Below are 26,437 nucleotides of genomic sequence, written 5' to 3' on the forward strand. Positions count from 1 at the left end.
ATCTTCAGTCTGTCATAGTGGACAGCCTTTAAAAATATGTATATTTAAACAGAATCTAATGGTTTTGGTGCTTTCACGACATCAGGTCAGCCTTCAATGTGCCAAACTTAAATGATGTGTAAACCACTCCCATCTGCTGCACACAGGCACTGTGCCAGTCATGTTTTTTGGAGAGCGCACTCGGTTAAGGTGACACGCATCCAGCCGGGGGTATTTGACTGCAAGTTTCGCTACATATCTGATTTGTGAGATTTAGATTTGCGATTAATAACAGCTCAACCATGTGGGCACATGACATGTGATGCTTACCTACTAAACATGCATCAAAGAGATTTAATCAATCTCTCTGATGCAAAATGCATCAGAGAGATTGATAAAGAGGGACACTTCTAATCCAGTTTCGAGAGTAAAATGCCAAAGGGTCACGCTGTGGTTTTTTTAATTTGGACTGATAAAATAAGTGTGTTTAAAAATAAATCAAATCACAACACAACAGTGGGAGTTTTGTACTCCATGTGTACACTGAGGCAAACAGCAAAAAATCTGTTTTTTACCAACACAGACTGGTTGTGTCCCTCATCTCTCCACCACTCAGCTGTGAAGATAATCCCCTGGGTATTAATCAAGGCTGTCAGGTTTTCTCTCATTCTCCCTCTTTGGATCCCATACAACAGTTAGCAGCAGGAAGCAACTCTTATTAATGGGATTGTGTCACTGGCTGCCTAGAAGCCAGCTCCAAATCTGGGGTAGTGGGTTATCAGCAAAGGAGCTGAGGGCATCCGGCATCCAGGCTGCAGACAGATGCAATATGTTGTCGGTCAGGGTGGCACGAGCACCCAGGCGACATGGACGCACTGTGCTCTCCCCCAGGTCACCGACAGGCTTCAGCATCTGTTTCCACAGAGGAGGAATACGTCCTTTAAGCTCAGTGTGGCATGTCTTTGCACCTACTGTCAGGCTGTAAGTTTGGAGTAGCTGCGTGGTTAACTAGTTTTCTGTAATTGGATTGGCCAAAATTGATTGTGTCAGGCTAATGCATGTATTATGTGATGCTGTGGGTGATCAATATTAAAGCCTGGGTCATTAATTGTTTTTGTGAGTTTGAGTGCATTCACATGTACTGTATACACATGTTAGATTAAGTCACTTCATTTTTATTTGTTCAACTTAGAATCATAAATCACAATTTGCCTTAAGGGGCTTTAAAAGCTGACCAATCAGAGGAGATGGGGGCTAAAACAGAGGGGGGGTACAGTGCTGCAGAACTGGACCGTATGAGAAAACCGATATGTTTTTTTGAGCACTAAAACATGTGAACCTATTCCAGCATTAACCCAAAACAAAATGATGAACAAAATATGTCTCCTTTAAAACATTTCTTACTATTGGAGTCTATTTAGACTAATGAAATACTTGCCTCTGTTGAGAATAACAAAAGAAAACTAGATTGCTGTAGCAAAGCAGCAGCATTATGAATCCCCGCTGACAGAAGAAAACATACGGTGCGAGATCACAGAGCAGGTGATTGCAGCTCCATCCCTCGAGAGAATCAGTTGAAAGGAAATAACTTGATTTAAAACTGTGTTGCAGACAACCAAAGCAGCTGGTAGACATGAGCCATCACAGGGAATGTTTGGGCACAATGCCATCAGCTCAGGACGCTGCACTAGCCGGCGGGGACTAAGTAACACACCTACCTGGACGGTGGGTTGACAAGCCAACAAATACTTCTCCCCCTGTTTTGTACGTCCCTCGGAGTCAAGATCGAGCTGTGGGTGTCTTTGGCGGCCCCTTTTTGAAATGTTTTAATTGCGATAGAACATCAGTCATTTTGAACATTCTTCCCCATCTGTCTCGGTCCACCTTTTTAAAGATTTGTTTTCACGCTGAGAGCGAGAGTGAGTGTTTTTGGAGCTTGAGTTTTGCCTCCTACTAAGAGCCAGGCAACTTCTTTATGGGCCAATAACACCGTGCCCTGCAGGGGAACAGGAGCCAGGGGAAGAAGTAAAGTGGAAGTCGACACAGGAGATCCATTTTTCAGGAATGTCATGCAGCTCCGAAGTTGCTGCTAAAAGTTGATTGACTGCTAATAGAGGGGTTTGTGCTGAAGCGTTGGAGCTTTGAGTCTTCCTGTTTTGGCTGTACACCAATAGTTTCAGATCACGTACTGTATTACTCTCTGATTCAGATGTTTAAGCCCCAAACATGAACTTGCCAAAGAATTCTGTGTCTACATCAGATATATCTGTGATATTAATCTATGCAGAAAATTCAACCCCCCTCCCCCAGGCAGGGTGTTTCAGAGTGTCAGATGTTCTCTAATTTCAGGGCTTTTTTCTAATTCCCACTCAAGTCGCTGCTTTATTTATTGAAAAGCATATCTAAAACATCAGAGTTCATGATACATTTTGTTGCTTTCATTCTGTACCAGCCAGTGTCTGCTACTGGGTATGCAACAAAAAAAAGACATCTGGACTAAGAAGCAATGAACAATAGATGACTACATGTGCCTCATCTGTCTGTTGCAACAGCAGACATTGGGTTTTGAGTTCAGCAAAGCCCTGTATCAAGGCTCTGAATGTATTCTAGGCCCCTCTTTTATCTCCATAGCATTGGGATTACTGTCCCAAAGGAGATGGGAGGCAACACTGGACTGAAAACTGCCACCCCCAGCAGTGTCTTTGTCATGGTGCACTCCAGCCCAGATCCTTTACCAGCCACAAATATTAGATTGCTGCAACAAGCAAGAAGGGCGGAAAAAAAAGCTTTGAAGCACTTTGGGGACAATTTCTTTGACTTACAAGAAGTCCTGAAACGGGAGCAGATTCCAGCTGTGCAGATACCCAGAGGTCAAGGGCAAAGTTCTTGAGTTATGTAATAGCCTATGGGATCATCTCACATGCCACTGGAGAACAAGACTGAACAGCCAATCAAATGGCCCCACTCCTCCCTTGGAGTCTAACCACTGCTGTACAAACATGTCCACCCCAGGGTTTATTTGTATTGGCTATATATAGGGCTGTTTATTTTCTGATCAGAGAATGCCTCTTAAAAACATTGCTGGAGACCTCACAAATAATGGACAACCAACATAAAATGGCTGATTAGAGTTGTTCTTTTATTAAGCAAGTGTTTCCCACCAAAACACATTGTGTATAAGTGCTTTTTCTTTATCATAAAACATATGCAAAGCTTAAGATATTTCAAATCATGCATTGTTTACATCTGTGTGTGCCTAAAGGTGCAATATGCAAGAATTGCATATTGCACTTCTGGCTCCAAAAACCAAGAAGACGACAGCTGTCGTGCCAAATTCATGCTGTTTAATAGCGCTACTAGTGGTTCAATCTTCTTAGGATACCTCTTTAACTTCTACAGTGTGTGACGTATCTCTTCCTTCCTCTGTATTTCTCTCTAGGGGGGGACACCGGCAGCCAAAATGGAGGTGAAGACGTCACTTCTAGACAACATGATCGGGGTCGGAGACATGGTCCTCCTAGAACCCCTGTCTGAAGACTCATTCATCGCGAATCTGAAGAACCGCTTTGACCACAATGAGATCTACGTAAGTCTGCCACTTAATGTTAACATAATGACTGCATTAATATAACTGAACCTCATTTGAGTGGTGTGTATTGTGTTGTATAACTACTCCTCTGCCGGTCCCTGCCTCCAAGACGGATATAAACGGCTTCCCTAAGGAACTCTATTGTTCTTCCACTCACTCACTCACTCACTCGTTTTAGTTTTGGCTACAGAGGTGGCATACAGAGACCACAGCAAGCAAGCAACCAATCAATAAATCACTCCACCAAAGAATGTAGATGATGCCTTTTCAAATGAGGCATGAAATCCAGAGCTCAGGGACAAGAAGGGACTGGCAGGATGGCCCACTGGCTGTCTATCTGTAGAAGAAGAGGGTTGTTGAACTATCATGCCCGCATCAGCGAATTGGTTCTGGGCTTTGTGCGATGGCACTCCATGATTTTTCTTCTCTGCAGGTTGGCTGCTCTAGACGTAAGCCAAGATGATTACAGCTCCACTCTGGTTGCTGTTGGCTCACAGGGCTCAGGGCCCAAGGGATGATGTCACCTCATATAGCGATGATTGCCTTAGCGGCGCGCTAGATATTTTGCCGAGATGCAGCCCACATCCTGCTGAGGAATGGGAATGGTGTTTTCACATTTCAGATGCCCTCAATTTTCTGTCCAAAACTATAAGCTCAGAGCTTTTTTATTTCCTGTGTGGTGCTGACCTAAATATTGTGGCGCTAGTTAAACACGCTCAGCTGTGTCTTTTTAATGTTATTATGCGCCGGCACAGAATCTTAACATTTATGTTTTAGGTGAGTATGAAGTGAAAGTAAAAGTGGCATATTCATGGAGAGGTAAATCACATGGTTTGAAGCCTATAATGGAAGCTTTTTTTGTAGCATAAGCTGCACCTAAAGAGTGATGACCAGGGAAAGCGCTGGAGCCTGTACTTATCCAATAAATCTGTGGTGAACAATCCTTGCATGTGAATGTATTTTCCCCTCATGTGGCATCATTCCTTACAAATGGCCCCAACCCCCACCCTGAACTATCATATGACAGCTCAGAGCAGAAGAAACATGGCTTTGTTTTCCAGAGGGACAGCGCATCATGTATCCAATAACTCTGTGGAAAAATCAAAGAGACTAAAACTCGCCCTCTTAAATCTTGCCCTGCTTCTTATGCCTGACTTTCTTTTTTTTCCTCTGAGGAAGAAGAATACAATGAGCGTTTCTCACAAGTTTATTTAACTCCTCCTTTTTTAAACATTAGCTCTGCATTGTGAGTTGCACGATTAGGTGTATCGCCGTCATTTCCCTTTCACACCAAAACTGAAGCTGGATGATCAACCTCAATCTGTGTGACCAGCGTCTACAAGTCTTTTTTAAAAAGGTTTTTGTCATGACAGATGAAGAGATCAAGATACCCACTCACTGTATGTTTTGTACATAATTGCTGAGGTTTCAGCCCCACCCAATTCTTTTTTAAATCAACCATAGCCCTAGACCACAGTAGCTGCCCATTTCCAGATTAACAGAAGTCATATTTATGCAGTCCTGTACACAGACTGCAAAACTGTCATGCTGAAATTATGGATTTTAAGAATTGCGGTTAAAAAAGCTGAGAAAGCTTTCATTTATGCAGTTTTTGGGCATGTGGCGCATCATCCATGCTGCTACAATTACAGTGACTGAACAGATGGAGCTTTAGAAGTAACAGAGCAGCAGGTGTAGTAGTGCAGAAGAAGACATAAAGACAGAAAATGACCAGATACCTGGGCAGTGTGGACAGTGTCTGCATACAGATCGATCTCTGCTGATGGACATGATACTCGCTGAGTTTTGACTAAAATCCTGTCCAACTTTTTTTGCAGTGGAAAAGGTAAAAAATGACGAAGAAACCTTCATGAGAAAACATAAAATCTCCCAGTTTTATTTGTAGGTTTCACTTTTTTCCTGCTTAGCACCTGAAACTAATTGCACCAAATGCGTTTGAAAAGGTAATGTGCTTGAACGCCTAACCTTTTGTCCTTTTTTGGTTATTTGTTTACAGACTATAAACTTATTTTGGATTCGGTGTGAAAAGGCTTGAAAGCCCCGAGTTCACCGCTGTTTTTAATGGTGCCAGTAACGAGCCTTTTTGATACCAATTTACTGATGTGATCCGTCAGAAGATTGATGAAATAAACATGAAATCCTTTTCAAGCTGTGATTTGCTTAACTATCAGCAGAGACTAAAACATGTGTTCTGCCTTCGGTCAACAGAACCACTCATTAACACGTGACGCTCTGTTTACATTACGCACTCTCTCTCCCTTTTGTGTCCGTCCTCTGCACTTGAAAAGGCCTCATTTCTGCCTCCGGTGGGCTATTGAACGAGAGGCTGTGGGAGGTTGTGGTGCTGCCACGGGGAAGGCCGTGCTCCACTCTTGTCAGAGTGGGTTATGCAACAGCCATTACCGCGGAAAGGCAAAGAAAAATGTTTCAGGTTGATGTTTGGAAAGTGCTATCTGGGCTTTTGTTTTGAGCGTGGGAGGATGATGAAGATGATGGCTGCTCCGTTCGCTTTCAGATATATCTGACAAGTGTTATCTGTGTGACTGTTACATAAAGGTGTTCATTTATGTAAAAATGTGAAACTTTGTTTGCAGATTTTTGATTAAAACCCCACTGCTGATATGTTAGATATGAAAGCTTTCTCATTTTATTTGGAGTTTAAGGTGTTTTTGTCACACCAGCTGTTGTATCCAGGCCTGTCAGGCGTCGGTATGTCAGCACGCACACTTACTGAAATCCTCCTCAGCACCTTGACCGCTTTGCAGTCTGTGTTTACTGCACAGCCCACAAGATTCCAAACTTTCCAAAGTTTTTTACGTCTCTTCAGTTTAACTTCAGGCATTGCATGCCCCAACAACGTATTAAGAATGCCCAGCTGTGAAAAGCTGACGGAGGCAGAATTCCTCCCACCTAGACTTAACAATTAACACCGAAATGGACAGATGTTGTTGAAAACCAGTGCTCCTGTCAGTAAAATACTTAAAATGCCACATGGATTCACACTCAGGTTTTTCTCTTCTCCCCGCAGACGTACATCGGCAGTGTGGTGATCTCCATGAACCCCTACAGGTCCCTGCCCATCTACACGCCAGACAAAGTGGAGGAGTATCGCAACAGGAACTTCTATGAGCTTAGTCCGCACATGTGAGTCCACAAACCCACATCCTCACCAAAACCACCTACATGTAAATTTTATGTCTTGCTTAAGGCTCCGGCTCTTAAAGTTTGACAGCGAGACTTAAAATTCGGTTGGCACCTGAGAAGAGTGGTTTTTCAAGGATTCGTTAGACTGATTTCTTTGAGCAAGAAACTACCGTCATCTGTCTGTTGAAGATACGGTGTGTTGCAGCACCTCTGTAAGGATTATCAATTTTGGTTCCCAGTTGCTAATGAGGTGGGGTAAAGAAGGAGGAGGGACACCAGCTCCTGTATGGCGAGCCAGGCCCGCTTGCTTCTGCCGGGGCCATTCAGCACCGTGGCATGCCATCTGTCCACTGGCAACATTAAGTCAGCATTGCTGTTAGGATGCCAACATAAAACAAAGCCCAGCGCTCGTCAATTAGCCTGCTGTGTCTCTAGGCTGCAGCAAAGCCCCTCAGAGGGCCCGGCTGAAAGAGCGAGAGTGGCCTCGTCCCAGAACAGACGTACTCCCTGCAGACAAAAAGCGACTTCTTTTGGCTTTAATTTATAGCCAGCTACAGAGTTGACATGACACAGTTTCAGGTTGTTTCGCCCCTTTTTTTGTTTTTCAGTGCCTCTCTTGCTTCTCCTTTCCTTTTGAATGCTGGTGGGGAGTACTGGTGTGTACAAGGAGGGTTCGTCATGGTCAGCTACCCAGTGGGCTGTTTTTAAAAGAACGCGTTAAGTCTTTAAGGAGGTGTCTTGATTTACCTGGCAACCCAGAGGCAGAGGCGCTCACTTAAGCCCTCAGATGCCGGTCAGTTTGTGGCTGAAAATGGATAAAACGGGTCCCAAGAAGAAGAAATACGCTTCGAAATGTCACTCAACTTGGTGCGAGACTTCCCTTTCCCGCTTCTCTTGCCTCCACCCTGCAGACCGTAATCCTGCATTATGATTCTAGGCAACTTACCGATACCCCGGAAAATCTCCCTCTATTTCACAGCCTTATGTTGGCAGGTATGGCTGTTTGGCAGCGGGAAAGCATTTTCAAAAAATGGCCTCTGAACTGAACTGCGTTACCACAGTTAAGATCGTTTGGATAGTTACAGAAGGCTAAAGGCTAAACGCCCGACAATTTGTCTACGTCGTTACAAGATCATTTTCATACCGCACTGACATGAACTGAAACCAGAGGCAGCCTTTAAAAGGCAATGGAGCAAAGTTAAAATTTGTTAGTTAAACAAGCAAAAAACACAGATATGGTCATTTTTCAAAGCTGCTAACTTTAAGCTATTGAATAAGAGATGACGGACTTGGTTTCTTTGCTGTCGGCACGAGCTGCTCCACTTGATTTGGCTGAAACCTTAAAAACCTAGACAAACATCTGAGCCATCTGTGAATCCACAGAGCCGTGCTAAACCAGGGTGGCTCGGATATTTGACCTTTTACCAGACACCAACTGCAGTATACCACACAACCAGAAAATAATATAAATTATTACATATGGATTTTAAAGAGCCCTTGAATGAATCCTGCAATGTCCCTCCCTCCTCTCAACTCTTTCCATTGACTGAAATGTGCATCCTCTAAACATGTTAAAAGTCATCTTACCATTAGTCTTTAAGTAAAGAAGATTAAGCCCCGTTTAATAGGACAAGCTCTTGTACGAGACCTAAACTGCCAGTCAAAGGCAGATTGTTTCAACATGCTACATGAATTGATCTTAATCCTCCGGTCGGGCCATCTGGGCCGAGCTTTGTGGCTTTGCATTGATCTCCCTCAAGCGATGTTAAACCCCTCAGTCCTGTCAAATGCATCAGTTAGCCTTGACTCCGTGACATTTAGCAAACAAAATGGCTGCAGCATTACCACAATTAAACCGCTGCAATTTCACATGCAGATAGCCACTGTGACTTAGCGTTAAAGCAGGCAGAAACAGCTAGCCTGTCATAGGAAAAAACTTGTTCTTCAGCTCTTACACATTATGTTTATGTCTTGTATCTTGCTAGCTCATAAATTAGTTACAAATGGCGACATCTGAGATTGAGCTTTGTTAATGCTAAGCTAGCACCTGGCTACATCGTGGCGACAAGACTTCCAGGTAGGCCACTGTGTTAAGCTAACTGTTAAGCTAGCTGCACCTTGAAACTACAATGTCGGTTTTATTTCCAAGCTAAATACACACATAACTCTTATTAAGAAATTAATGGAGATATAAGAGGGCACACAACAAAGATAGGTTAGTTGTGTCCACCTGCTTCCACAGTTTGCGAGAAGCTAACCCTGAAACGGCTAACTGTTGAGCTAGCTGCTCCTTCAATCTACCATGTCTGTTTTATTTCCAAGTTAAATGCACAGATACCTTTTTCAATGAGAAATTATCTGAGATATTAGATGGCACACAATGAAGCTAAGCTAGTTTGTGATAAGCTAAGTATCCCCATGTATGTCCCCATGCAGAAACAGGACTTCTAACCTTGTGTTGTTAACTTTTTCCATATTGACAATGTCAACATCAGAGACGACATTGTGAATTTCATTTTTTTTTTAAAACTTTACATAAACTCTTTTTGAATAATTAAGCCTAGAAGCAGCTGGATTGTTGTGGTTTGGAAACACATTTGGATTTGAATATATTTGACTTGACTGGTATTCAAATCAGAGCAGCAGGTATGCATTACAAGTGATGCTGCTTGCCGCTCCATGTTTGCATGTCTCCATGTTTGTCATGCTTAAAAACACAAAGCAAATAATTTTCTCCACTTTTCCCTTGTTGAGATCCCTCACTGATCTTCACATGAATTTAAGCCCACAGAAAATGTAAACAGTAATAGATTTATTGGGCAATACAGGAGGTTTGATTTGCGGCAAATGTTTAGTTGTAGCTTTTAAGTGTGAGAACTATTTTATTTGGCCACTGAAAGGCAAAGGAATCAAGTGTCCTGTCAGTATTTTTAAATAAAAAAACTCCTCATGAGGTTTCCAAGCCAGAAAAGGTTCTGTTTTTCATGACCCGGTTTTTTGCATGGCTGAGCTTCAACTGGCTGAGGGGCATTATCACCACAGTGACTGAAGGGGATCAGTGTTGGCCTTTAATTAAAGGAACAACAGGAGGTCCCCAGGAATCTTCCTCTTCCTGTCTTTGATCCTCATTAGACACTTGAATGGTATAAAATAAGCAGCTCAGAACAGGTTGCATCAGTCAAGGCCAAAGCAGTTCACTTGGGTGCGAGCTCCTAAAGATATTGGGCTGTATGGGAAAACTGTACACACTGTGTTATGTTTAAGTGTTGGATAACTCAAAATCCATTAAAAGCAAATATTCAAACGTAGAGGTTTGGCGTTACGGAAAAAAAAATCAACATCAGTATATTTCACGTCAAATAAATTAAGCATTTTTAAAAGTTATGATAAAATTAGCCTTGACTGGTCAGCTGAAAGAATATTTCTTTGGGTATAAACCTTTTAAAAACATGTAATGATGGTTATCATGACAAAAGTTGGCTAAAGCTAATGGAAAAAAGGTTGCACTAATTTACAAAAAGAAACTTTTGTCATGGGATTGTTTGTGTAGATCATAAACTACCAGCCTGATGGGAAATCAAAAATGTTTATCAGTGTTTCCCAAAGCCCCATATAAAGTCCTCAAATGTCATCTTTCGTCCACAACACAAAGATATTCAGTTTAGTGTCATAGAGGAGTAAAAAAAGAGAGAGAGAAAAGAAAACATTCATATTTAAGAAGCTGGAATCAGAGAATTTTGTATAAATCACTGCAGCTCTACTAATGCCACTCTTCTTCTTTAGCATAAAGCTTCTTCTTCATTGCATTTCTCACGTTACTGTTACTGCAGAGATATTTTACACAACAATTAACAAGCAATGGATAACTGCTCAACCCCCATCAAGCCCAGCATACGTGCACACACACAGTGTCAACAACACCGACGTGTCGATCAGCATCACCCACCTGCAGACTGAAGTTTAAAAAACTTTTGTCTAACCTTGTCACGGACAACGCTGTGTCTGAATGCCACAAGTCTGTTTTGTCTGACTTCCTGGCAGAACAATGTGCTGATATAGTCGGACCCGCTGTAACAGCACGTCAGCTGATGTGTCAAACGCATGCTGTCCCTAAAACAATCAGCCGTCCTCTCTTTCCTCAGAACACACAGCACAGTCTGTGCATGAATACTCAGTCATTGTCAAACTGGCTGTTGTGGGAATTGTCTGAGCATCCTGGACAGTCTGTTTGGATGAGATGAAGGATTATTGTAGCTTAAGGTTATTGATTAAAGTCAGGAAAAGGTGCTGGAGCGGGATTAGTTTTGTTGCTTTTGATTAATGCTGTCACATCATCATCACCGGTTCAGCCTGCGTGTGCGTGTCTGGATCTTCAAGGATGCTTTTGTGTGTTTTTGTGCAAAGGACCAGCGAGTGTGTGCAGGTGTTCATCACACCTGCTCTTGTACGTCGAAGACAAATAGAGGAATGAGTGTGTACGTTTGTGTGTGTGTGTACATCAGCTGGAGGGAGAACTGCAGCTGGTCCCCTATCTCTGAAGTTGTTTGTCGACTAATTGCTTGTTAAGTTCCATCTTAATTAGAGTTATTGTAGATAAATGGTGGGTCTTTCCCAGGCCAGAGACCAGTACAGTACACATTGATTACTTAAGAAAACGAGACGGCAGATGTTTTCTTTCAGTTGTCAAGTGAAGTCTGAAAATGTCACAACATGAAAAATGCGATCTGGGTACATTTTCATCAACAACAGCTGAAGAAAAATAGAAGAAAAATAGACGAAAAAATGTGTTGATGAGAATGCATGTACCAGCTACAGGTTACACAACCATGACAGGAAGTGTGGTACAATTGTAGATGACAATAAACCACCCAGATTTGACCTTAAGTCACATTTGTGAAATGTGAAAGGCTTTGGAATGGTTTCCATTTTGAATATCTTGATTCTCAAAAAAAAAAAAACCCTGAGTGTAAACCCAGCTGAGGATCACTCATTTGTCCATCATTTCCTCAGCCGGCCAATTTAGCAAACTGCTTTCTGCCCAGATGAGGCGCCTCATAATTAACCGGCAGGTGTTTCCCTCCCGTCTACACACTGTCGAGTCATTAGACGCAAACTAATCAGCGGCCTTTCTCTGCGCAGAGCGGCATTACAGATGGCCAGGAGTCATCTTTTGTACGTCCCGTGCCACCCAAGCCAGACACACAGATTGAGAGGAGTATGTGCGTGTGCGGACAGGCTATAGCCCCATGTCTCTAGGGTAGGATCGCATTTCCCCAATGTTTAATGAGGTATTGCGACCCCCGACGCTCTCTCAGCGCTCAATACCTTGTGCCACTGGAGCACTGGCTACAGGGGGGCATCGCGACTGGCTAATGGAGCAGAGAGGCCCCGTGCAAGGCGTATGTCAGAGTTCTCAGCTGTCACGCACACGACCATGACAGCCTGACTGTGAAATCTGCTTTATTATAGAGTTTTGACAGTGAAAAATACTACGGCATGCTGTGCCTCATCATAGCATGCCGTATGTTGATTTCCATGTCATGTGGGATTGTAGTCTTGGTTTTTACCTTTGCTCTTGTACAACTAAACAATGACTCTACTGTAAACAGAGTCTGTCATATCTCTGGAGTTTTGCAGAATGTGCAGTGTATACAGTATGCATGCTTGACTTGACCACGAAGCATTGATTGCATTAAATCAATTATTGCTATAACCGCAGTACCCTCTGTGTCAAAAGCTCAGAGGTCAGGTGTGGGAGTAAGCTAATTGTGTTGAGTGCCTACCCGATCAGCATCACACCAGAGGCATTCCCTCCAACAATCTCATCCAAAGTAATGTCTATGTACATTAGGGATATACCGATTATTGGGGCTGATATTCAGTATTTTTCGATTATCCGCATCAGTATTTTTTCTTTGTCAGACTGCCAGTGAACTATATTAATTTAAAATGAAATATTTGGCTCTGAAGCAGCTTTCTTCCTCTGTCTGTGATCTCACTAAATTCCCAGCGCACAACACTATCTGATTGGTTAAGTGTCACAAGTAATAGCCTATGGATAGTCTTCATAGTAATGAGTGAAGTAATCAAATAAAAACAGTGTAGAGGGAGTATAGAGTAGCAGAAAATGGGAATACTCAAGTAGATTTCCTCAAAATTTCACTTAAAGGGTAACTCCACCAGTGTAATTCTAATGTTTGAGGAGTGCTAATGCATATGTGAAAAAAGTAGTGTAAAGCCTTTTGTGGCTCCAGAGGAAGCTGCATGTAATGTAGAGATGTCACTCAGTGGCTAAATTGCATTGTGGGAAATGTAGTTGCCACAGCACTGCACTTCGAACTTATTATGGACAATTTAGAAACAAATCGATACAGCAGAACCAGAGATATCACCCTTTTTTAATCCACGCATTCTTCTTCCATTACAAAACCCGGTGCCTACATTACCCACAATGCAATGTAGCCACTGAGTGACATCACAGGAGGCAATTTATCAGTTTACATGCAGCTTCTTCTGAAGCCACAAAATGCTTTATACTACTTTTTTCACATATGCAATAGTTGCTCCTCAAGACCTGTAAACACACTTTAATATATAAACTTTGTGGAGTAACCCTTTAAGTATACTACTTGAGTATATTGTGCTTATTATTCTATAATGATGTGTGGCTTCTCAACAGGTTATAGGATTTCTTTCAGGCTTTTGGAAAGAACTGTGCATGTGTTTTTTTTTGCAGTAGTCCTGTACTGAGCTAAATTTCCCAGTGCAAGAACAATCGTACATGAACAGCAGTTGTGTTCAGCATTTGTCACTCTGGCGTTATTACAGGCATCTTTCTATCAAACCGCTTCCAAGTTTGTGAGAACAAATTAATGAGGGCTGTATTCTGCAACATGAAACTCCCAACTGCCCATTCAGTTGGGTTGGGATTCATTTTAAATCCGATCATTAGGCATAAGACTGGGTGTTGTTTTACAAGCAGGTTTAAGATAAAAGATCCATGGTAACTTACCGCTCTATCTGTGGTGAGGCCGGACTTTGGAGCCATTTACTGCATTATGGCAATATACCTGTGTTTGCATTTCCTGTTTTGTCAGTTCGTGCACAGGCAATAAGTAAAAAGGGTACATCTCCTAAGATAATGTGTCTATTTGCTCCTCACCTTGTGTTGATCTTACACACTATCCTACAATAGTTGTAGTAATAGAAGAATATGGATGTTAGTTTTAAGAAAGTCTATAAAATAGTACACATCTTTTTGGATTTGTACATTCGTCCCATTTTTGCTATCCATTACATCTGCTGTTGTTTGGTAACAGGCTGCCACGTGCCCACTGTTTTGTTATTACATAAAAAGGACTGTTTTCAAGGAGAACAGAACCTGTACGTAGGTAGATTTAAGTGGGCACTCGTCGGAGTGGCATTTTGACTCAGGTGGGTAGAGCGAGTCCTCTCCAGCATGTGTGTTGGCGTAATGGTGAGCTCGGTGAACCTCGAGAGAAATGAGTGTGTGTGTGTGTGTGTGTGTGTGTGTGTGTGTGTGTGTGTGTGTGTGTGTGTGTGTGTGTGTGTGTGTGTGTGTGTGTGTGTGTGTGTGTGTGTGTGTGTGTGTGTGTGTGTGTGTGTGTGTGTGTGTGTGTGTGTGTGTGTGTTTGCGTGTGTGTTCCTTCTCCCACCCACCTCTTCAACCCTAGAATGAAATGCAAATGTGTTAAATTGGATAATGCAACCATTTGTAATCAATTGCTACATTTATGCATAGAGGCAGCACTCTCCCGCTGACTTCTTCTGTGAGAAATACACTAACACACACAATTACAGTCTTTTTCTTCCCTCGAGCTTATAGATCCAGAACAGAGCTGGGTGTTTAATTTGCAAATTTACTAATGCGGACAATTGACACCTAATTATGTTTCTTCCGGTATGTTGTTGGTAGATTTCCCAGTGTAAACATAATGTCCGTGGTAAAGTTTGGCCTGGGTTTTGACCAGGACCGGAAGCTGTAAAAATAAAATAAAATTAAAAAAATGCCAGAAACAGTATATATATTATTATTCTGTATAGACTACCACATTTCTAGCACCTGCTCAGCCTGCTGACAATCATTAATAGAGACCAGGTTATGAATTCCTCTTGTTTTCAAAGACAATGCACCGCCGTTAGCTTAACACGACACTGGTTAAACATTGCCTGCTCGCTCATTTATTGCTTCCGTGGAAAAAGATTTGATTTTATAGGTTTTCTTTTGCCGGTGACTCTCCAAATACCGTTGTGAAATCTCTCTATTCATGGCCAGAACAATTGGCATCAAGCTTTTTATCTGTGTACACAGCTTGAATAAAAACAGAGCAGAGGCATACCAAAATGGAGGCAAAAAGATAAGACTCATATCAGTGTAAATATTGTTCCACCATGGAGCCTTATATCTTGGACTATAAGATATATTTTGTATTTATTTTTCAGGTCGGTAGCTTTTATTTGCATTAAAAAAGGACAAAAAAGTTTGTTGGGGCACACTTTCGGGGTCTACCTGCTACTGAATCCTCTTTTTTTTGGCCTCTGATTTACACTTTAAGATGTCTATGCATATTTTTGCATATTTGGTCAAACACAGCAACACTGTAGTTGAAGCAATACAATCTAGAATCTGCTGTTTCTCTACTGAAGTTCTCCTTTTTCACTGCGCAGCTCGTCTGCAGTCGTGTTAGGGCAGCTTGCGATTGGTCACATGGAAATCAAACAAGCTGTCAAACAGATTTGGAAGCGATTTGTGTGGATTGAGGATTCAGCTGCTTGTGGAAATTTGGCCAAGACGTCCCAAAGGGTCAGGCTGGCATTACACAGCAAAACCAGTAAAAAAGCTAATGGAAATCTAATTTGCCCGACATCGTTGCGGGGTTAAGCTTGTGTCAGCTAATCTCCTCCGCCAAGCTGTTGCTATATCGAGGCAAAATTATCGATAGTTTATCAGCGTAATGTTCCTTTTCAGTTGGATGAAGCACATGTACTCTGTGAATCAGGTCAGACCTGCATCTTGCAGTTACAACAAGGGATAAGCCACATGAAGATGCAAAAAAATCTGTAGGAAAAACTAGATTCTCTGGCTCAATCATGTTAAAACCCTTTTCTTGGATTTTTGGCTGTCCATTGTTTACACTGTCAGCTGATCGTAGACATGGAGATGAGCCGTTGTGACAGATTGATCACTGTCAAGCTCTTTTCACTGTGTTGAAGGTGTATATATTCCTTGTTTGACGAGGTCTTATTCGCTGTTGCGTGAGTTCCAAAAAGTTGAAAACGGTTTCATCTTCCCTACATCTTATGAACTAAAGCCATGTCTCTCTTAGCTTTCAACTGTTATATTTCACTGTAAACTGTTTACTTTTGCTCTGGAAAAAGAAACCCATGACAACTTTATTCCCTTCCACCAAAACCTCCCAGTCTGTGGCCTCCTCATTTTCTGGTGTGGAGCAGGAGAAGGTGTCACCCACCACTGTGGTGCCGATCTGGGCAACATTGCAGTGTTGGTCAAACCCACAATGACTCTGTCTATAGTCTGAATGGGCTCAGCAGGTCACATGGTCAGCCTGAGGCCTCTGCCTCTTTGAAGACATGCCAAGTGATTTTGTACTAAATTAGGCATAACAGTTTATTTCTATGCAGCCTTTGTATATAGGTGAGTAAGTGTGCAGGGCTTGTTGCAATGCCTGTCGGCCTCACACAGTTTTTTTTATATCTCCATTGAGGCGACATCTGCGGCCGAGGGCATTATGTATTTCGGGTTGTCTGTCCGTCCATCTGTCCGTCTCATTTTCATGAACGCGGTATCTCTGGAATTCCTTGAGGGAATTTCTTCAGATTTGTCACAAATGTCTACTTGAACTGAAGGATGAGCTCATTAAATTTAAGTGGTCAAAGGTCACTGTGACCTCACGAAACACATTTTTGGCCATAAATCAAGAATTCATACACTAATTAATGTTAACCAGGATAGAAATAGTGAAGTGATTACATCTTATATCCAAAGGTCAACTTATCTGTGACATCATAACGTTCTGCAAAACCACTCACAAACTGATACAGATAATGTCAACATAACTTCCATTTGGCCAAGAAATTGACATATTACCTTTTTCTTGAATGCCATGAAAGGAAACTACAACTTAACTGGTTGGCTGAGAAACTAAAAATCTAGTGTATAAACATAATCCACTTTTGAGATGGGTCATAGGTCACTCAAAAAATACATGTAATGTGATGTTGGGATCATTCCAGTGCAGCTACAGCAGAATTAAACAGAATAACCTGTAACAAAATACAACAAAACATCTTCTTTTGGTGTCAGGCCTGAGAATCGAAGAGCAAGGTCATCTTTTTAGACTCTTTCAAGGAGAAATTGTCCAGTACAGAATGTTTAACTTAAGGTCGGTTGGTCCGTATATGTCAGCAGAACTTTGCTTCAGGGTCAAGATGTGCTTTACTGCACTTTTCAAGGCCTCCGAGAGTCCGAAGTGACCAGAAACGCCACAGTGGAAGGCTGAGAAGTGAACGAAATGAGGAGCAGGATGAAGAGAGGAAGTCCTCAAACCTGACAGAGCTGCTGCTTTCTGGGCTATAAAAAGCCATCTTGCTCCTCTGTTTCCATCATCCTGTCTGTGGCTGAGCACATGTGGCCATGTATTTTTTTATTTTTTTTCCCCTTAAGTATGTTTTTCTACATCTTCTAGCCAAAGGAGCAAGGCCTTTGTCATTTATCACTGTGTGAAATCTCATGACTCATGACAAATCCATCAGCTCTTTAAACCCTTTCAACACCTGATAATTGGGAGTCATTTGAATATTCAGTTTTTATGCTGCATGCTGATTCATATAAATCCGGCTCAGAGGAGTGTTTGTGCGAGTGTTGCTTTGAGGATGTTTTGCTACCTTACTCAGCGTGCTGCTTTCCTGCGTTTCAAGGATCAGACAAACAACTTGAGCCTGTGTTTTCCCCCTCTCTGGAACACTAAATTGCTGTGCAGAAAAGTAAATTAAAGCCCTGGACCCCCTTAAATCTTGATGCGTGGGTGGGTGGAGTATCAATGAGTAATTTAGCAGGTCTCAGACAACATCTACTGTAGTGAGTGTTGAATAAATTAGAGACGTGTGGCAGAAGAACTTCACTCCGAGCTTTTAATTTATTCTTTATTGCACCTTGAGAGGGATCTCTTGAATATAGACTCTTGCATCTGATATTTGCCAGGTTCTTGCCCTGTGTGCTGATCCTCTCCTAACCACCTGTTTCACAGCAACATGTTGGTTGTTATAACCAATACACAGATGGGCCACATCTGTCAGAACCAAGACCTTTTGTCTGTGTGTGTGTGTATCAGCTCCCTGCTCGCCCACACCAGCAGTTTCGCCCACAACCTCTGAAAGCACACCAGTGTACTGGATTTGTGTGTTTCTCGCAACAGCCACCCACTCTCCCACCTGGTCATAAAGCGTCAGGAAAGAGTTGCTTCCTTGGCCGCTCCATCAGAGCCAGGCGGATTTCCTGTGGCCACTGGAGGAGCCGGATCACGCTGAGATCACAGGCTACTGTACTGCCCCCCCATGCATACAAATAAATAATAGAAACGTAGCTGGATTTAGCATCAAAGTATGAACAGAGGTCATCCATTTTCAGGCTGGAAAATGAACAAAGTTGTACAAAAGAGTATGTAAATGTGCTGCATGTCAGTATGAGGGCATGACTAACAGCCTCTGAGAAAGATTATTATTGTTTGCAAAAAGTCCTGTCATCTTCCAGAAGCTGGGTGGGCTGCACTCCAGACCATACATTACAGCTTCATTAGCATCTACAAATCACAACTTTAAAGTGCGCAGAATGTGCCCTCAAAGTACTCCACCCTTTTTAAGATTCAGGTCACACACTGCAGGCCCATCATCTCCTCCTGTGTCCCAGTTACCAGAGGTTGGTAGTAAAAAGAACTGACTAGACTATTTTCTACTGCTTACCTCATGCCAGTGTGGCTTTGTGTTCACCGCTGCCACGTGCAAGCCCAAATTACAGTCTGGAGGCAGATGTGAAGGGGAGGTGCCAAGCAGCGCTTCTGGTCCAAGGCCTTATCCCAGCCTAACCCCGCACACTGAATCAGCGAGGCCGCTGGGATTTTGGTGCCTCGCTCGCTGCTTCCTCTGCCTTTGATGGTGACCTTGGTGCTTCATCATTATTTTGATTTTCACATTTGTGAAGTGGTACAGCGAGTTACCGTTCAAACTGCTTTCATGGCCCTAATGATAGCACAATGTTCTAGCCACAGGGGCGCACATTAATTGTAGTTCTGCTGTGTTTTTCTTGCTTTTGCATGTGGGAATAAAAGTACAGATTAGTTTCTTGTGAGAGGTCGGCTGTGGCTTGGACTTTTTTTTTTTTAAATGTTGAAGATTTAAACATGGATTTCTGGGTGTGGCCCCTTGCTTCTGCTAACTTCTATTCATATTGTGATTAATGGCCATTCATATTCATATGACTAGCTGGTGTGTGTGTGTGCGGGGGGTGTCTGGCAAAGGACCTCCCACTCCTATTCTCGCCCCTAACTCTTCTTTCTGGTACACCCCCCCACCCCCAGCACTGGCCTCCTCCGGGGTGAAATAATTGTGTGATGGTTTGGTCATTGTCAGGATCAGGTCAGGCAACAGGAGTGTTTTCACAAAGCAGACATCTGCTGCGCTGTGCTACCCTTTTCAACAGTGACGTAATGTCCCGTGGCAAGTCTCATCCACACCAACGTGGTGTACAGGAGAGGGGTTAGGCTGTGATCCCAGATTGTGGGGGTGGGGATTTCTGAGTGAGAGGCTTGTGCTTTGATGGACAGAGGGAATGATTTGATGCAGCCGAGGGCACCAAAAATGATGGCCAGTACGCACGTTGAGTGCAGATGTATTTGTTAATCTGAAACCTGCATTGCTGACATCCGTGTTAATTGTGGCTCAATGGAATAATGAGAAACAAATACCATTTCGCACCAAAATGTGTACATATATTAAAGTTTTTTTAAACATGGGTAAACCCACTTAAAAGAAGCAATTGAATCCTTTCCCATTGCTTGTAGAACGTGTTTGCCTTTCCATTTTTTTCCTGGTGTGTCACGTTCAAAGTCATGATCACACCAGAAAACGGGGAACAGTGGAGAGCAGCATGGAGACCGGTGACAATGTCAAGGAGGTTATATTCTGATATCTTTTACTTCAATCTCGCTTTCAAACTCAACACCGACTGATTTAGCGCTGCTTGATGAGAGCAGGATTGAAAAGCGGCAATGTCCTTAACTTTAGCGTTTATCACAGCATGGCTTCGCAGAAAAGGTGTAAATTAGCTCGTCCACCCACGCGTCATTTTTCCATCACAGCTGTAGCTGGAGCCGATAAATACACAGAACGACTGCAGAGTTATTTGACCCAGGAATATATGCCCATTGTACCCTTTCAAACTGAAGGCAAAAAGGCAGATATTAGTGGGTGTTATTGTTTTTTTGTCCAGCGTGAATGCAGTTTGATTGTTGTACGCAATGCAAATGTACATGATTGCCCAATCTCTCTATTGAAAGAGCTGCATTACTTCACAACTAAGAAAGTCTCAAAAATGGTTTCCCATAGATTCCCATTATAAAAGAAAACATCTGCAAAGCTGTTGACAGGGCACTTCCCTCTCCAAACAAACTCTAACGTAACTCTTCTTCCTACGAATTTCTAAACCATGAAGGTTTTATTTTTGCAAAGCTGTGTGTGTGATGTGATTCCAATGCAAAGTCCCTAGGCCAAGCAGGGCCGAGGATTTGATATTACTCGCTACCATCTTGGAAACTATTTCTTCTAATAAATCAATGCTGTTCACATGAATACTTCTGTCATGCTAGATGAGGACAAGATACCAAGGACAGCAAAAACAGGGACCTACATCTATAAAAAAAAAGTTCATCATAGCTCCTCTATTAACTTACCACACCAGCTTGATCCACAGGAAGTTTTATGACGAGAAATTCTGCTTTAGTGTACCCCCTTTCCTGATGGTTTATTGGTGGAGGGCCCACACTGGGGGCTGATGAGGGAGAAGGGACTGCAGGGCTGCATGGGCTCTGGTCCAAAACCATGTGTGGTGGTGCAGAACCTTAAGCTCCATTAGCCAGCCTGAGCTTTAACTTCGTATTGTGGCCTGGAATGCATTCATCTGGCTGTCCATCTCTGGCCCCCTCTCGGTCATGGCTTCTTACTAGCAATCAGCTACTTTTCAAATCGGAGGTCAGTGTTAGTTCAGCTTGTGATTATATGCTCCCAGTTCTGCTCCTTACCGCACCGACTCCACTAATACATTCATCTTTGTAGCCCAAATTAGATTTAGACATTAGCTGCTTTTTCCACGTCTTGGTGTATTTGTGGAAGTTGGACTAGATAATGATCAAATAGTAGAATGATGCTGCATAACCGTTCAGCATACAGCTTTAAATGCAATCTGAACATCTCCCTCAGAAATTACTTTGAACCTTGTCTAGATGCCACACTACATTTCAATGTGCCATGTGCTTCAATCTGACAACATTGCCTGTGCAAGTAAATATAACTTCAGCAACCGCGCTCAAGAGTTCGATATCCCATTTCAGACCCAGCTACAGAGCCTGTCAGTAGTGCTGTATGCATCTGTGGATGTCAGACATTCCTTTCTGCATTCATGTCTAGTACACTTTGTGCGTATAAATGCTTGATTAATGATATTACTCAGACCTGGGAGACTTGGAGTGCCCCTACCCTCCAGGCTAGGGCTAAATTAGACACTGGGGAGAGACTATTTTGATGCATTCCTCCAAAATTACCTCAAGCTAGATTTACCCTGTACTCAATGTGAAACGTATGAACACAAAGATGTTAATCTTAGCTTGATATTTAAAAAGATTAAGTCCTTGATGGTTTTCAAGCGAGCAACAGTGAGTTATATTAAGACAGTCCACCTGTAGAGCCTGTATTGTAGAAAATTAGATTTCCATCTCTTCTTTTATTACAAAGCTGGTCTTGGCCCATATATTTGAAGAAACTGTGCCTTCAAATGAGCTGTCAGGACTTCCTAAAGTCAGTCCATCAGCGACACCCCCAGCATGGCTGTGGTGGCAAATACACCGGCAGAGCTAAGGCCAAGCCCCCTGGAAACACGGCAGGCTTTGAAGCCAATTTGACATAGCAACCAAACAACATGTGACGCACACTGGCTCAAAAATACTTCTTCCCATAAGCCTACATTGTAAAAAATGCATCTGTAAAAATGCTGTATACATTTCTTTAGCTCTTTTTACTATCAGAATTTGAGCCACTTGGTCTTATAACATTTAAGTCTAGAAGAGCCGTATCATTGCATTGTTTTTATTCTCATTCAAGTTAGCGGACGGCTAAACCAGAAGTTAGCCACTCGACTGGTGGAAGGTCTGTAGTATGTGCACTCTATGGTCCGCACAGTATGGAAGCTATGCTATGCTGTGAGAGCTGCCCAATCAGAGAGCAGACTTGGCTTTTGGGAGGGCGGGACCCTCATTTTCTAGTAGTCACCCTAAAAAAAGGTATGAATCTGAAAATTAGCATAATATGGGACCTTTTAGGGAACTTCAGCATGGCAGTTACCATGCCATGTTCTCCCTAGTTACCCTTAAGCCCAGTTTCCCTCCTGTGATGATCCAGACAGACTCATGGAGACTTTCCTTAAACGTTAACATGGCTCTTCTTGGAGGTCTTGGATGAGTACAGTCTTCCGAATCCACTTCTCAAACTAGCTCACAGCAAAGACATTTTAAGTGTGTCATAAGGTAAAATCACAGCTATTACCAGACGTGGCTTTGGAAAAAATTCCTGAGTAATGAATGCCAAAGTACGGAGGGGGGGACGGGAGTCGAGGAAAGCTAATTTGCAGTCTCGTGTCCTGCTGGAGGAGAAAGTCAGAACACGGATCTTGCAGCACTGTACACGACTGTTTTCTTGCCAAATGGAAGCTGTAAAAAAAAAACAACTATTGCTTCAGCCTCACCCTTCAGTGTTCCCTCTTTGTGGGTGTATCACACTGAAATTACAGACCGCTGTGCCACACAAAATAAAAAATTGACATTGCGATGTGGCGCTCACACCATCCACACCCTTCTCTCAAACCATAAAGAGAACAACTAATATATTGTTCTGGAATCCAGTGAGGGGGGTGAAACTGCAATAATCAGTCCCACTTTCCCATTGTATCACTGTCCTGGAATGTGTGACAATAGACTTCGTTTATAATAGGCACTCCTCTTTTATCATTCAATCTACTGAGGGTTAGTTTACATTCTCAGCGACACCTGCCAAGATATAATCAAAGACTTTTAACATGGAAAAATCCTTAAAAGTTATGTAATGATTAAAGCAACAAGTTTACCTTAGGAAAAATGGCTTCTAAGCGTCTAAATGTAGCTTTTTTTGCGTGTAAGAGTGCAGCGTTCACATCGTAACGAAGTTCAGGAAAAGAAGTAGGAAGGTTTCCAAATATCGAAGCCAAATCCCAAATGTGAACCGGCCAGTGTAGCTAAATAAAGCTGCTGTGGCTGTCCCACAGATGCGACCTAATTTCTAATAAACTCACATGCTATTGATTAGGGAACTTATTTTTACACTACTATCTGTACATCAACTCCAAAAACATCCTGGAAAATAAGAATAATGTGTAAGCTTGGGGCCATGTGCTTGTAATATGAAGGCTTATGACTTTGTGCTTTCTGTCTTCCAGCTACGCTTTGGCAGATGAGGCCTACCGTTCACTGAGGGACCAGGACAAGGACCAGTGCATCCTCATCACAGGGGAGAGCGGGGCTGGGAAAACCGGTATGTGGCTAAACGCTAACTGTTGTTCAACTGTTGTTCAACTGTTGTTCAACTCTTGTTTATACCCGGGGAAATTTGACTCACGATGATCACCCGGCTATTCATACCACAGATGTCCTTGGCATAAACACACGCCTTAAGGCTATGGATATCAGTAATGCATCTCTTGCCAGTGCCAACATGAAAAGTCCTTCATTTATCAGAAGCCAACAAGAAAAAAAATCAAGAAGAGTAAAAAATTACCCTGTAGATAGCCAAGAAATCCCTGCAGAGTTAAAATGTGTCATCAGGCATTCTTATGTGGAGCGCCGGAACAAAAGTTTGTCTGAAGCGTAGTCAAAACGTATATCTAAAGGCTGCCGTAAGATAAGGATTGTTATGTTCGAAGCCACAGTGGAGATTTAGATCAGCTCTATCGTTTTTTTGATGCCAGTTCTTTGAGAGCATCATGTCGCTACATGACAGTACCTACCAGTGTGCTGACACTCTGCATGCAACTTCCACACTCGCCAGTTAAGAAACTTTAAAAACTCATGTCCCGGTGCAGAGTCACATACCTCACAGAAACCCAAGAGGAATGGAATTTCCTGGTCTCTGTTGGCAGCGCTGTGTCGCAGGTAAAGGTCATATTGAGTTGGCAGAGCACAAACTGTGAGAAATAAGTCTTATTTCACTTCATAAAATATCTTCCTGTACAGTAAAGACACAGACATCTTGACTCTCTCCAAAAGCTAGTTATTGCACTGCACTGCAGCTTACACTTAATTGTGGTGGAGTTCTCACTGTCTGCTTCAAATCCCCAAACTGTCATCTACCACGCTGCTATTTCATGTGCTCAGCAGACTTTAAGTGTGGGAGTGATTCGTCATTACAAATGTCCATTTGGTTCCAATTACATCTGTCCACGTGGCTGTAATAAAGAGGTGGGCAGTATTGGAAAAAATGATTTATGTCAGCGTTAACTATCACAGAAGTCCTGATATCATATGGCAAAAATGTTAATGTAGTTCATGTAATTGTATTTATGTATGTATGGCTGTCTCCTCCTTATTAAAATTTCAGTCTATCATAGAGCATACACTCGTTAACTACTGCACTGATGCCATCATTTGCCAGTATCGATGGTTGATTGTTTGAAACTGCTAGGACATTGATCTCTGGCTGGAGCTCAGATTTCACACCATAACTTTCCCTGTCGCACTTTGGCACAGCCATTTTAACAAAAGCCACCGTCAACACTAGGGATGCACCAATATATCTGCTGAACATCGGTGTTGGCTGATAGACGTGACGGCTATCGGCCTATCAGTAAATACGATGGCTTACACTGATGGCTGTGGCCAGTGTTTATATGTTGTGACGCATCAATTTTGCGCTGGCACATTCATGAGCTACTGGCTCGTGGTATCCCTGCAATCAGTTTGTATGGTCATGGAAGTGCTGAGAAGTTCTTATCATCGAGTGCCTCAAGAACAGAGCGAGGCAAAGAAAGCTGCCTCGAAAGAAGGAAAGGAGAGCAAGTGCGGTGACGTAGAGAGGAGGGAGGGGCTTGTGAACTGCAAAACGGACAGGAACATGGCTAAAACGCTGACAACGCTTGCAGCAGCTTTAAAGGTTGTTTCATAAATTTGCGTTATCGGATTCAAAGTTGCTGTACTGAAGGGATGAATGACTTTACAACAGCTCAGTTATGTTTATAAAATGAAGATTTGTTTGTTTCCCTGGCACAAAAGAGGCCAAATTGTTATTTTAAACATCATTGGCCTAGAATTTCACAATCATCATCATCATCATCATCATCATCATCATCATCATCATCATCATCATCATCATCATCATCATCATCATCATCATCATCATCATCATCATCATCATCATCATCCCTAGTCCACACTTTGTAAGATTGCCAATGACAGACCCAGAACGAAGCAATAGAAAATCGCAGCACAGTTTGACAGATCATGCTTCACGTGATGCGCCAGCCTTTATTTGGGTCTCCTCAACCTCTCATGGATATTAAAAACCCCACTCCAAGAAGCTGCTCAGCCAAGTCGAGGAGATAAATTTGGATTTTGTTAATCTCATCGGCCCCTGAAGCTCCGTAGTGAAATAAGGCCATCAAAAACGTGCCTACCCCATAGATATGGGTCATTGACATTCATGTCTGGTTGGGGGATTTCTTGTGCTACGTCTTGCCGTGGCTGTGACGAACTTATTATTTTTTTTTATCAGATGCCAGCACAGTGCGGTGGAGACATAACATATTCCTGTAGTCTGAGAGCGATGACTCAGGAAGTTTATTTTGCTACCCTGAGAGATAAAAAAGATCAAGCAGTGCATACCTTGTTACTCAGCAAAGCACTGACTCTTGATATCTGTACACCATCCTCCACCTTGGCTTAATGCATGAGGGTGTCTGGAGTTGTTTATCTGACAGGCTCATCGGCAGTCTGCCCCAGCAGCCACTGCCGAGCTCACTTCTATCCCTCCTTGGCACATCACACACATCATCAGTTCTGGGTCACTGTCATCTCGCTGGACAGGAGAGATGATTCTGATGCCAGCAGACATCCTACAAGGCATGTCACTTGTTTCAGACAGGCACAAGATGCCTTCTGAGCCCGTGTCACGTTCTCATCCAGAAAATTACTTCTGAAAACATATTTCACTCGCAACACTCTCTCTGAGTCTGTCAGATCGGCTTCGGTCCTGACACGTGAAGTGGATCATCTCTGTAGGCTGTGTTTCTTCAGTACATCCTCCTGGCTCCAAGTGAAATCAGTCATTTGAATGATGATAACATGATGCAATAATGTTCACCGTCTAACTGAACAG

The 26,437-nt window shown here is 42.6% G+C and overlaps 1 protein-coding gene across 4 annotated transcripts in view; it reads left to right on the forward strand.

The window, feature by feature from the left end:
- Positions 1-26,437, forward strand: part of myo1b (myosin IB) — a 69,039-nt gene that overhangs the window by 7,104 nt on the left and 35,498 nt on the right. For all 4 annotated transcript variants that reach the window (XM_073473570.1, XM_073473571.1, XM_073473572.1 and 1 more), the window contains exons 2-4: positions 3,419-3,565; positions 6,618-6,733; positions 23,508-23,602. In XM_073473570.1, coding sequence (XP_073329671.1) covers positions 3,440-3,565; positions 6,618-6,733; positions 23,508-23,602 — 337 coding nt within the window. In that variant the 5' untranslated portion in view covers positions 3,419-3,439. The remainder of the gene's footprint in view (positions 1-3,418; positions 3,566-6,617; positions 6,734-23,507; positions 23,603-26,437) is intronic.

Source organism: Pagrus major, chromosome 9 (genome assembly GCF_040436345.1).
Source record: "Pagrus major chromosome 9, Pma_NU_1.0".
NCBI classification, from domain to species: domain Eukaryota; kingdom Metazoa; phylum Chordata; class Actinopteri; order Spariformes; family Sparidae; genus Pagrus; species Pagrus major.